General features: G+C 37.5%; 1 protein-coding gene across 5 annotated transcripts in view; it reads right to left on the bottom strand.

The window, feature by feature from the left end:
• Positions 1–5,689: 5,689 nt before the first annotated feature.
• Positions 5,690–13,512, bottom strand: part of CDK8 (cyclin dependent kinase 8) — a 161,803-nt gene continuing 153,980 nt past the window's right edge. For 4 of the 5 annotated variants that reach the window (XM_079773472.1, XM_079773473.1, XM_079773470.1 and 1 more), the window contains 4 exons: positions 12,404–12,501; positions 11,526–11,604; positions 11,248–11,406; positions 5,690–9,036 (listed from right to left, as the gene is read on the bottom strand). In XM_079773472.1, coding sequence (XP_079629598.1) covers positions 8,911–9,036; positions 11,248–11,406; positions 11,526–11,604; positions 12,404–12,501 — 462 coding nt within the window. In that variant the 3' untranslated portion in view covers positions 5,690–8,910. The remainder of the gene's footprint in view (positions 9,037–11,247; positions 11,407–11,525; positions 11,605–12,403; positions 12,502–13,512) is intronic. The other variant, XM_079773471.1, reaches the window with a different exon arrangement.

Below are 13,512 nucleotides of genomic sequence, written 5' to 3'. Positions count from 1 at the left end.
ACGCTGGTTTAAACGCTTTAAAAGTGATAATTTCAATGTGAAAGACAAAGAACGTCCAGGTCAACTGAAAAAGTTTGAAGACCAACAATTACAAGCATTAGTGGATGAAGATGCCTGTGAAACTCACAAACAACTTGCAGAAAGATTAAACGTTGCTCAGCAAACAATTTCCAATAGTTTACAAGCAATGGGAAAGATTTTAAAGGAAGGAAAATGGGTATCACATCAACTGAACGAAGGACAAATGGAAAACTGAAAAGTCATCAGTAAAATGTTGCTTCAATGGCATGAAAGAAAGTCTTTTTTGCATCAAATTGTGACTGGCAATGAAAAGTGGATTTATTTTGAGAATCCCAAACGCACAAAATCATGGGTTGATCCAGGTCAACCATCAACATCGACTACAAGGCCAAATCGCTTCGGAAAGAAGACAATGCTCTGCATTTGGTGGGATCAGGAAGGTGTGGTGTATTATGAGCTTCTAAAACCAGGTGAAACCATTAATACTGATCACTACCGACAACAAATAATCAATTTGAACCATGCTTTGATCATGAAACGACCAGAATGTTCCAGAAGACACGGCAAAGTAATTTTGTTTCATGATGACGCACCATCACACACTTCAAAACCAGTTAAAGACACATTAAAAGATCTTGCCTGGGAAGTATTAACCCACCCGCTGTATTCACCAGACCTTGCTCCTTCAGATTACCACTTGTTCTGATTGATGGCACATGCACTTCCTGAGCAGCACTTCAAAACATATGAAGAAGTGGAAAATTGGGTCTCTGAATAGTTTGCCTCAAAACAAGAAAAGCTCTATTGGGACGGTATCCACAAATTACTTGAAAGATGGGGAAATGTGTAGCTAGTGATGGACATTACTTTGAATAAGGCACTTTTGATGTTTCTCTTGAAATTATCGTGTTTTCTTTGATTACAAAATCCGCTTTTATTAACTGGTACACCTAGTATATAGATATATATTCATTATATATAATAAAATATTAATCTATGAGAAACAAGGAAATCCTGCTATATTTGACAACATGGGTAGAACTTGAGAGCACTGTGTCAAGTGAAATAAGTCAGACAGAAAAGGACAAATACTGCAGGGTATCACTTACATATGGAATCTAAAAAAAAAAAAGGAAGTCAAACTCATAGAGTAGAAAAGTGGTTTTGAAGGAATGGGGAAAGGAGAAAATAGGAAGAGGTTGGTAAAAGGATACCAACTTTCAGCTACAAAATGAATACAGTTTAAAGATCTAATGTATAACATGGTGACTACAATTAATAGTACTGTACCGTGTAATTGAAATGGCTAAGAGAGTAGAACTTAAATGTTCTCACCCCAAAAGGATAAATATTTGAAGTGATGGATGTGTTAATTAACTAGATGAGAGGAGTCTTTTCACAATGTATATGTATATAAAATCAGCACACGGTGTACATTTTAAATATCTTACAAATTGATTAGTCAATTTTACCTTAATAAAGCTGAAAAAAATTACCAGTTATACAAAGAAGCAGGAAAATAAGAGCCATAAGTGGGAGAAAAATAAATCAACAGACATAGACCTAAAAATAACAGAGATGAGTCTGGGCAGCTTGGCTCAGTGGTTGAGTGTCGACCTATGAACCAGGAGGTCACAGTTCGATTCCAGGTCAGCGCACATGCCTGGGTTGCAGGTTGATCCCCAGTGTGGGGTGTGCAGGAGGCAGCCAATCAGTGATTCTCTCTCATCATTGATGTTTCTCTCTCTCCCTCTTACTTCCTATCTGAAATCAATAAAATTGTATATTTAAAAAAATGACAGAGATGATGGAAGTTGCAGACAAGGATTTTAAAATAGCAGTTGTAAACATGCTCCATACAGGGGTGGGTTTACAGTTGTTCTAGAATATATACCATTTGGTCATGATAAATAAACCCTTTAATATGCTCTCAGATTTAATTTGCTAATGTTTTGCTGAGGATGTTTGCATCTATATCCATAAGGAATATTGGCTTGTAATTTTCTTGTGATGTTTTTAACTGGCATTATTATCAGTAATGCTGGACTCACAGAATGATTCTGGAAGTATTCCCCCCTCTTAATTTTTTTTTGGAAGAGTTTGAGAAAGATTGGTGTCAATTCTTCTCCAAATTTTTGGAAGAATTTACTGGTGAAGCAATCTGGTCTAGATATTAATTTGTTAGAAGGTTTTGGTTATTGATTCAATCTCTTTACTTGTAGGTCTGTTGGGATTTATTTTTATTTAATTTAGGTTAATTTTTGTCAAGTAATTTGTCTATTTGTTCTAGGTTATCCAATTCATCATTGCCCAATTACTCATAGTATTTTTCTATAATCCTTTTTATCTCTGTAAGGTCCATAGTAATGCTACTTTCAATTCTGATTTTAGTTATTTGCATCTTCTCTTTTTTGTAGGTCTAGCTAGTGTGTTAATTCTGCTCACCTTTTCAAAGAACCAACTTTGGGATTCATTGATGTTTATCTATGTATCTATTGTTTTTCCAGTCTCTATTTTGTTTATCTCTGGTGTAATCAGTATAATTTCTTTTTGCTATATTTGAGCTACTTTTTTCTTTTTCCCAGCTCTTTAAGGTATAAATTTGGGAAGTTTTCAGCTATTAACTTGTCCAAATATCTCTGCCCCTTTCTCTCTCTCCTCCTTCTGAGATTCCCACAATACGTATGTGTTGAGCCACAGTTCCTTTAGACTCTATTCACTTTTCTCCATTTCCCCCCTTCTGTTCTCCAGAGTTGTTAATGTCAATTGTCCTGTCTTCAAGTTTAATGATTCTTTCTTCTGCTTGCTCAAATCTAATTTTGAACCCTCCTAATATATTTTTAAATTTGTTCTTGTACTTTTCAGCTCCAGAACTTTTGGTTCTTTTTTATAATTTATCTCTTTATTGATATCTTAATTTTGTTTATTCGTTGTTTTCTGTCTTTATGTCTTCCTTTAGCTCCTTGAGCATCCTTAAGCAGGACTTTTAAAGTCTTTGTCTAATAAGTCCAATACCTGGGCTTCTTCACTTACATTTTGTATCATTTCATTATTATTATTTTGAATGGGCCATGCTCCTATTTCTTTGTATGCCTTGTGATTTTTTTGTTGTTCTTGTTCTTGAAAATTGGACATTTGAATCTTATATGGAAAATCTAAAAAACCTTCCCCAGGGTTTGTGTACTTTTAAAAAATTGTTGTAGGGTATCTGTGCCAGGGATCAGGGTAAGGTGAAAGCTTAAGGTCTTCTCAGGCTATATATGAGCCTGTGTCTTTTCCTGAGCATGTATGGTAGCTTTCTAAATTCTCCCATATACACAATTGTTTTTGAATGTTCACCCCCTGCCCCCCAAAAAACAAAAAACCTGAACAAAACAAACAAAAAACAGGTGCAGCTTCACCGCCCTTAAATCTCCTGGAAGTTGCTTCAGTTGGTAGAGGTTGATACGAGGGCATCCAGACTCCTTGCCCACCCCTCAGTGATACAAGCAATACCCACAATGAAAACACAGAACCCCGGTATTTTAAAGGTCCTTATTGTCTATTTTGGCTCTAACAAGTTGTGCCAGAAATGTGGATTGCTGTACCCAAATGTCTGCCACAGGATGAAAGGTGGGTAGCCACCAACACACTGACTGCTGAAATAAACTACAATTTATCAGGCAAGCTGTTCCCCAGAAGCTTTAAGTGTTCAATAAACTCCAGCATTCCAGAATCATCACTTCAGACTGTTTCTGCCAGAACATTTCTTGACCAGGTGGAGTTGGATTCCTATCAGCACCCAACTCCACCAATTTTCCCTGACATAACCCTCCTGCCGATTATATTATAACAGAGTTAATGTAGCTCTGGGACAAGAGGAAGACTGTACTATTGTCTTTCCCAGGTAAACATCAAATGTTTTTTTTATCTTCTTTATGGATGGAGAATAATGTGTTTGCCATTTCAAAAGCCACATATGAAGTGCCAGAGGCTATGCTGATCTGTTCTAATAAAGATAAAACATGTAGCAAAGCAGGTGCAACTAGGGCTATTACTTGATTCAGTTTACATTAAATTTGCATTAGTCTACCATTCACTCTGACTCTCTGACTTTAACAGCCTGTCTTGGATTGGTAATTGGCTAACCTGAGCTTGTCATTTTATTTTAACTTTTCCAAAGTTAACAATAGTGAGCCAATCTCACAATATTTTATATACCATTGTTTCAATACATTCAAGTACCCCCGGCTTTTTCATAATCCAATGATTCACCTTCCACCTGTAGCCCGTCCCAAATTACCACAGGGAAAACCTTAGTGATTTTGATGGATGCTGCTGCAAAGCACTTAGTACCATCCACTTTCCACTAGCAATGGGTATCTTACGACAACTATTTTTTTAATCCTCGTCCCAGGATATGTATTTTTATTGATTTTTTTTAAAGAGAGGAAGTGGGGGAGGGAGGGGAGAGAAACATCCATCGACTGTCTCCTTCCCCCCAACCCCACCCCCACGCCCCAACCAGTGATCGAACCACAACCTAGGTCCATGCCCTGACCGGGAAGTGATCCTGTAACCTTCTGGTGTACAGGATGATGTTCTAACCAACTGAGCCACCTGGCCGGGAACCAACTGCTTTAGAAGATCCATTTAAAAGCAAACTTCAAAAGTCTGGATTCCGTCCTCCTCCAAAGCAGAAACTGAGACAAAGAATTGTGTGCAGGTGGTTTACTTATATGATCTCAGGTAGCAGTAATGTGAGATAAGGGAGAGAACAAGAAAGGAAGGAATGAAAACCAATACAAGGATGCATTGTTCTATTGGCTGACACTGGGCAACTGGTGCTCCACTCTGTTAAGACCTTCTAAAAAGCCTTATGAAATGCAGCTCCAAACTGTTCTGCTTTGGAAATAGAAGGAGGAAGCATCTACCTTTTGACTCCTTTAAAACATTGGTCAAGGATGACCCTATAGGGGCCTTAGCTCCTCCTCATATCCCAGTTGTGATTTCCTGAATTCAGAGTGGATCCAATGAGCATTCTGCACCGAAGGATCCAAGCTCTATGGCAGGAAGGGACACATACTTGACGAGGGCCCCAGGCAAAGCACCTTCCCAAACATGATCACAGTCCATGTTTTTGTCACTGTAGCAGTGGCTAGAAGAAGAAGGGTCAAAAGGAATTTGGAAGAGTACAGTATTATGTGGCATAGTAAAAGCTTTTGATTAAATCAGAGAGCATTGTAAGTTGTCTGCTTTTACTTATATATTGCTCTAGAGGCCCGGTACACGAAATTTGTGCGTGTGTGTGTGTGTGTGTGTGTGTGTGTGTGTGTGTCCCCTCAGCCCCTCTCCAATCCGAGACCCCTTGGGGGATGTCCGACTGCTGGTTTAGGCCCGATTCCTGTGGGATCAGGCCTAAACCGGCAGTCAGACATCCCTCTCACAATCCGGGACTGCTGGCTCCTAACTGCTCACCTGCCTGTTTGCCTGATTGCCCCCAACTGCCCTCCCCCACCCTGCCGGCCTGGTTGCCCCTCACTGCCCACCTCTGCTGGCTGGTCGCCCCTCACTGCCCCCCCCCCCTGCTGGCCTGGTTGCCGCCAACTGCCCTCCCCCCGCCAGCCTGGTTGCCCCTCACTGCCCCCTCCCCCCCAACCCCGCGCCGGCCTGGTTGCCCCATGCAGCCTGCTGTTCGGTCGTCACTGTGAGGGCGTCCTGACCAATTTGCATATTACCCTTTGATTAGTATAGATACTTTCTACCAGTGAAGTAACTCAACTGGAAAAGCAATTACTACATATTAATCAAGCTGATTTTAGGGCCTATTAAATGAGCATGTTTTTAAATCCATTAGTTCTGTTCAGTATGCTTTCAGAAGACATTATCAGTAACTAGTAAAATACAAATTATTTTTGTAGTTGGTGATTTAAGTGGGCAAACACACCTACAAGTGAGTTTATTTGTATAAAGAACAGACCTCACTGGCAGCCCACAAGCTTACCAATTTCATCCTCAGCTATTGTTAACCAGGACACATCTTGTGCTCTGGACAGAGTGGTCACTTCACTATGCATGACCATCCCAGGCTTACGCTTTCCGCTGGGCCCTGGAAGCTGAGGGAAAGCAAATTTGACTTTACCACATGGCTGACTGAGTTTGAACAGGGTATGATCTCTCCGAACTTCATTTTTCTCATTTGTAAAATGGGAAAAATAATACTTAACTCACAGGTATTTATGAGGAATAACAATATGTGTAAAATGTGTCACGTAGTGCATAGCACATGCTAGGTACTCAGTGTTACTTTAGGGTCCAGCTGAGATAATAAAGTTAATATGCAACTCAACTGATATATAGCTTGCTTTACACAGTGCCTTTCAGTATTTCTGTGAGTCAGTGAGAGCATCACAGTTACTACTACAGTTATTATTTATAGGGGCTTGAAAGTGGAATGACTTGACCAAGGACTCACATTAAGTAACTGGTGGGGCCATGACCCAAAAGCCTATGTTCTTCCTGATGCTCCACACCAATCCCCACCCCGTGAAAACTTTCCCAGCATACTATTTTGTCTGCTCAAAAGAGAAACAGTTATGGGTCTTAACCTTCCATTTAGTGCCTGATCCAATAATGGCTTTCATTGTTGTGTTTTCTATGTGTGTATCCTGACTCAACTAAATTAAGTTTCTTGCGCATTTGAGGATAGAGATTGTGATTTGTTTCAGCTCAGTCTGACCACAAGGCTTAATGACTATTAAATACATACCAAGTACTTAGTAGATACCTCGTAAAATCAATTCTATTGCTCCTTCAAAGAATATTCTCAGTTTATGAGAAACTTCATAGCTGTGCCCAGGTGAGATGAATATTGTACAGAGCATTAATTGTTCAGTAACATTTTTGAGAAGCAGGAGCCCCTAACCATTGTAGAATTTTAAAGAAAAAACTTAATAAAGATTACTGAATTCAGAGATACTTTTAAATATTTTAGCCCTGGGATTATCAATACTCTAGCACTCGGCTTATGCTCATATAAAAGCTTGAAGTTGATTTATGAGTGGCTAGGAAATGTTTGGCCATGAAATGACTTAGAAAGAGTAACTTACTTGCTAGAACTAGGTCATATTTTAAGCCTTAAGAAAAAAAGTACATTCCCATGGAGAGAGAACACTAATAATAGGTAACATTTAACAAATGCTTATATGTTAGGCATGCACTATGTGTTTTACGCCTATTAGATTTTAAACAAATCAACTTTAAGGCATAAATTACATACAATACAAATTGCCAATTTAAAGTGTACAGTTTGATGAGTTTTTCTATGGTCAGGCCTTATCAGTGTTGGTATTCCTCAGTTAATTGTTTTAGAATGTTTTTATATGAATGAGTTGAATTTAAAGAAAAATGTGAATTGTTTCATCTTTTATATTTTGTGCAAAAGGAGGGAGGGAAAATATTATTTGGGATAAAATAGTCAAATTGGTCTCAAAGAACTAGGCATTATTTTAGAAATGGAAGGCACATCATAACTTCTTTCAATTAGAAAGCTATCTATTTCATCTTACAGTATTACAGTACCAAGTGTAACAGAAAGGAATCCACATCTACATCAAACATCATTACTCTATGATGGAGGCAGAATACATAGATATTAATGAAAACTGGAGATTGACTTAGAGGCCACTTGTTAAGACACATTTTAAAGTAAAAAAAAACGCATTTTGTTATATAAAAATACAGCTGACTCCATATTTTGATTTATGAAAAATAAATTTATTACATAACACCTTGTTTTTAACAATGTTCAATTTTTTTAAATTCAGAATACTTGTGTCATTCATGTAAAATAGTTTGATACAGTACATTGTATGTTATAGGGTTTATTTTTCCTCAAAAATTCTAAGGCTCTCCTACTCCTTCTCCTTTGCTGAAGTAAGGGCACCCTAAACAACGTGCGAACAAGATTTAAAAAAGAAAACAAACTGAATAAAATTTTAATAGCACTACACCAACCAGCTTTAAAATCAGGACAAAATATCTGAATTGGATGCCGCACCTTTTTAAGGAAGTTACCATTCATGCTTTTTCATCTTAAAGCATGCTCACAAATCAGTAACACTAACAGGAAAAATAAAACACTGTCTATGACAATCATTTTAGTTTGTTTGCTGAACCAAACAGGTTTATATCAATGACAATATATTTAATTACTATCAAATAGCAGCTTTAATACCAGTCAAGTCATAGATTGAAAATAAAAACAAACTTATAAGTGGGAAATTAATCTTTGGGAGTTTTGAAACCTTTCTGGAAAAACTATGTGGCTTTTTGTACTTTCAAAAAACCCAAGCAATATAATCTTGATCAAAAAACACTGATTAATGTAGAAAATGAATCAACCCACTGATAAGACACTATGATGAAAGGTGTACCAAAATAATCTCATTTTGAGTCTCAGTTATTTTGTTGAGTTAACACATACTGTATGTTTCAAGTACCAGTTAAACTTTTTGTGTGTGTACGATTGGTCAGATAATGTTACACTGAAAGAATTCACCACATACAACAACAAATGCTTGCCCCTAGCACATTTCACAGCTTCAACTGCTACAGACTGTCACTGAAAAAAATGCATTGGTCAGTCTGAACCATGTCAAGTAAACTATGGAAGTAGCAAATCCACAACACAAACTGTGCTAGCACTTTCTGTTCAAGTCTAACCCCAAAATAGGTACAATTTGGAAGCCACTACCCCAGTCTGTGAAAAGTGGTGGAACTTGGCTATTGGACATTTTGAATATGTGGTTGTACAGTACATTCTCATGGCCCATACCAGGTTCCCGCAGAGAGCTGCACAGTTAGTCCGGCAGCATTAGCAACAGTGCATTGACAATATTCCAACGCAGCTCAGTACCGGTGTGTCTGATGTGAGTACTGTGGAGGCTGCTGGGAGGTAGTTGAGTAGCCCATGCTGCTCTGTGGCTGTGATGTGCTTGGTCCAGGATTGGGATAGGCAGCATGTGGATTGGAACGCTAGAAAGGAGATTGAGGGAGAGATGTAATCCATGTGTTTCTATGAGTTGGTTATATCCCAAGCCAGCATGGCTGATCATGTGTGTTCGAGATGTCATTTATTTCAAGGCATTAAGAATTTAAGAGTCTTGTGCTATGTACTAGGCTTTACAATTAAAATGGCAAAAACCCCAGATCTTTTAATACCAGTTTTTCTGTATGAAGGTCAGAAGTATTGCTAGTAAAGAATACTGAGCTGAGTCTATTGTTATGCTGTAGAGTTCATTTTTTTTCAGCAGCTTTAACCCCCTTTTTATGCTGTTTTACATTTACTTGATAAGTAGTAACTAATTTGTTTGAGAGCTTTATATCGTGAACTTAATGATGTGTGCATTAAGTAAACCAAAGCAACTTACATGCTAGTCTCTTCAGTAGAAACCTTCCCAATACACACACACACAATGATTAAAGAGTAAAAATGAGTATGACAAGAAAAGGTACCACAGAATCATTTTCTTTGGCATTAAATATTTTTATGCCCTTTAAACTAATGAATCTTACTTTCTGCTACAAGGTATATACAAAAGTAAAATTACTGAAATATAAGAGTGGTTTTCTCAGTTCTAAAATAGCACAAAAGGAAGGAACATTGGTAGAGTTTAGAGTCCTCTGATTTTAATGTTATGATATTATTCACATCCCTGCACCTCTCTCATTCTATTAGCTCCCAAGACAAGCACTATAAAAGATTAACCATAATTTATTACTTTCTTCCTTCAAAGCCTATTTAATAGGTCATATAATTTTAAATTCTGCTAATCCTAGCAAAAATGGCATTTTAAAAATGGTGGAGAGATATTGTTTCTGAAATCACCCACAAAAAAAACAGTAACAACAGCAACAGAGAAAACGGCAGCCTTTGCTTGGTTTCAATAGCAAGGTTATGAGCACTGCTCTGCTTCATTCTAGGGATGTCATCACCTTAGTGTGCAAACACGTCTGGAGCCAAGAGGGGGGCACGCTTCCCATTCAGATGTCTGCCCTGATTTCCTAGTTTGACTTGCGGGACCTCTCCTTACCCAAAGCAAAGAGTCACTATCTAATTCTTGAATTACAGTAGCAGGCTCTGGGAACCTAATCAGTTTAACAAGATCTCTTTTTCTCTTTTAGTAGGTAAATAATTCTAATCAGTCAAAGTGTTAGCATCCTTCCCACACTGAAACCCAGGTTATTTGGGAATATGATTAGAATAAGCAGGGAAGTGGTATACAATTTTTAAAACAGGTCTTTCTGCAAAAGAACTGACAATGTCACTTGATAGGATCCACAAGTAGGCAATGCAGCAGCCCTTATAGTTAGATCCGAGTGGAGTCCTGGGTCTACTACCAGCTCTCTGAGTGCACGCATGCAAGTTAGTTAGTCTCTACAAGCCTCAGTTTTCTGAAATGACAGAAAATAATGCATGCTTCATCCTAAGTACAGTTCCTGGCACACAGACAAGCTCTCATTATTATATTCAACAACAGCACCACCACAACTGTTAAGTGCTTACTGGGTACCATAAATGCTACTAAGAATTTTAATGATATGATAATAAAAAAGATACAAGTGATTCATGTAATTTTTAAGCACTTATGTCAGGCTAGCCTTACATACATATGGTGCCTTAGCTTACCTATGTTCTCTCATTTATCCTTACTATAACCTCACAGTTACCATTATTCATATTCTACAAATGAGGAAACTGAGAACATTTGAATCACTTACTCAAGTTTACCCAAAAGTCAGTGCCTGAGCTAGGATTTGAAAGCCTGTGTTCTTCTTAATCACTATAGTATATCGTTGTTTCAAAATAATAGATACCATTTATCGAGCTCCTACTATAAGGTGCTAAGATTTATCATGTCTTCTCCTCCAACAACTGTAAGTTATTTGCCAGTCTCATTTTACAGATGAAAAACTAAAGCCAGGAAATGGTATATTACTTGCTCAAGGTCACACGGTTAATAAATGGCATAATTTAAATTCAATTATTCCAACTCTGTCTAGTTCCAAAGCCTAAACGCCCTCTACTGTATCACTGTCAGCACTTTTCCATGCCAATAACACTTCCTGTCAATGTAATTCCCCAGGTACACAAAGGTCTTTTCTCAACTACATCACATTTTCCAATGGTCACAAACACATGCAAATACTGACATGGCAGGTCAATACAAAATAATCTCGAAATACCTGGTAGTCTGAGGTCATGATCAGTCCACCTGAGGTAGTGGTAGGAGGAACAACTCTCACTTTTTTCAACGGGGGTCCCTGTGTGTGACTGCTGTCTTGATTCCCTGGGTGACCAGTCCCGTTAGTGTGGTTATTGCCCTGCTGCTGCTGCTGGTTCTTCTCAATTGGTTAAACAGAAAAATAAAGTTCAACTCAGAAGGAGAACACAATACACACAAACCTGAAAACGTTGTGGTAGCACTAAAACAAGAAGCTGCCAACTATACTTTAATACTTACTTTGTCTCCTTTATCATCAGGTTCTTCTTCTGTTAAAAATTCTCGTTTTGGGTAAGGGATTTGACAACCGGCAAAAACACTGATCACAAGAAAAAAAAAAAGACTTCTGGTATACTAATCAATATTTCAAATGCTTCATTTAAATGGTGTTCATTTTAAGATGGACTTTGTCTCCCTATTTATAATATAAAACCTTTCATACAAGTGGGACAAAATGAATCTTTTTTTCTCATCAGTGACATCACAGCAGGTCATTTAAGTGTTTTTCATTGTATACAAATAATAATCATCTAGGATGACTCAACTGTTTTTTAAATCCTAGCATTACTCTTTTATTACTACAACCAAAATGTAGATTCAGACAGTGTCACAATTCAAACACAAATGTTTTTTACCCTCCCTAGCATATTTAACCTTTTGCACTCGGATGTCGAGTGTGACTCGACATGGTTAGCATTAGAATAAAGGAATCGAGAAAAAAGCAAGAGAGTGCAAAGGGTTAAAGTAAAAGATGACACAGGGAGCACAGATTTATCTGGGGAATGGGATTTGTAATTGGTACACAAACTGTAACTGAAAGCAGTGAGCAATCTCAGTGAGTGTGAGTGAGCGCCACATGCATAACCAACCTCACCCAACAACCGGATGGCTGCTGCAACGAATGCTAGAATGTTTCATAAAGCAACAGAGAAACAGGAACACCTCTCCACTGTAAAACCCCTAAGTGACACTCAGTTATCACGGCTCATTTTTTGCTTGTCATAAGGATTTCTTTGGGACCCTATATCAAAGGAGTGGCAACTTGGACTTGACAACTGAAAGAAAATAGGCCTCCCCCAATTTTATCATGCTGGTGAGTTAATAAATTGATCACTTACTCTGATGTAGGAAGTGGGTCTTCTAAGAAATAGGGATCCTGCATAGCCTGTTCTGAGGTAATTCGCTTTATTGGGTCCATGGTAAGCAACTTCTGAAGCTGAAACCATAAGTCATAAAAACATTACTGCATTACTTTTCCTAGTTATACCCCTTGGCACACATGTGGGAGGTATATATTTTTTGATGAATAACACCATGATTTGGAGGGCATTTATTCCTCCAAATTAAGATAAAATTATTAAATTTAATGTAGTAATTCACATTTTAGTCATTCTAATATTCATTATCTCATGTGGTTCTCCTATAAGATGTAATTAAACTTATATCTTCTTACTCTAAACCAATAATCTTTTTCCTACATTATCTAAATTATCCAATTCAGAACAGGATTAAAAAAGTTCTAAGACAAATAATACGCTACCACATGCAGCTATTTGGACTTAAATCCAAATTAACTAAATTTAAAAAATCAATTTCTCAGTCATATCAGGTCATTTCTCGAGCTCAATAGCTCCATGTTGCTAGGGCTATTCTTATTGCAGCATAGCTCATCACAGAAAGTTCTCCTGGACAGTGTTGCACTATCTAAATAAATATGGTGATTGATATGGAACTTGGAAAGTACAGAGGTGTAGTTAAGTACAGAAGAGATTCTGGAAAGAGGCTGTCTGGATTAAAATCCTGACTAGACATTTTTTAGTTGAGTGACTTTGGACAAATTAGTTAACCACTTTGTAATCTCATTTGTCAAAAGGAGACTAAAACTGGTACCTATTATCATAGGTTTGTTTTCAGGATTAAATGAGTTAATATATGGAAAGCAATTAAGTGGTGCCTGGCACAAAGAAAGCATTATATAAGTGTTAGTTGTTATCATCACCATTATCATCTTCACTACATATAGAAATGTCACACTAATGTAAAAACTCAGTATTTTTTTGTTTAAAACATAGTTTACTAAAGGCTCTATGAACTAGAATATCTTATTTTAATATGTGATTTAAGAAATTATCTAAATAGTGATCTCTTTGCTTATAGTTTCTGATGTAAGTTTTCGGATGTTATAGTACAACTAGAGGCCCGATGCACGAAGATTTGTGCAAGAATG

Source organism: Cnephaeus nilssonii, assembly GCF_951640355.1.
Source record: "Cnephaeus nilssonii genome assembly, chromosome: 6".
Classification (NCBI taxonomy): Eukaryota; Metazoa; Chordata; class Mammalia; order Chiroptera; family Vespertilionidae; genus Cnephaeus; species Cnephaeus nilssonii.
The sequence above is the reverse complement of the archived record's forward strand: the minus strand, read 5'-3'. Positions and strand labels throughout refer to the sequence as shown.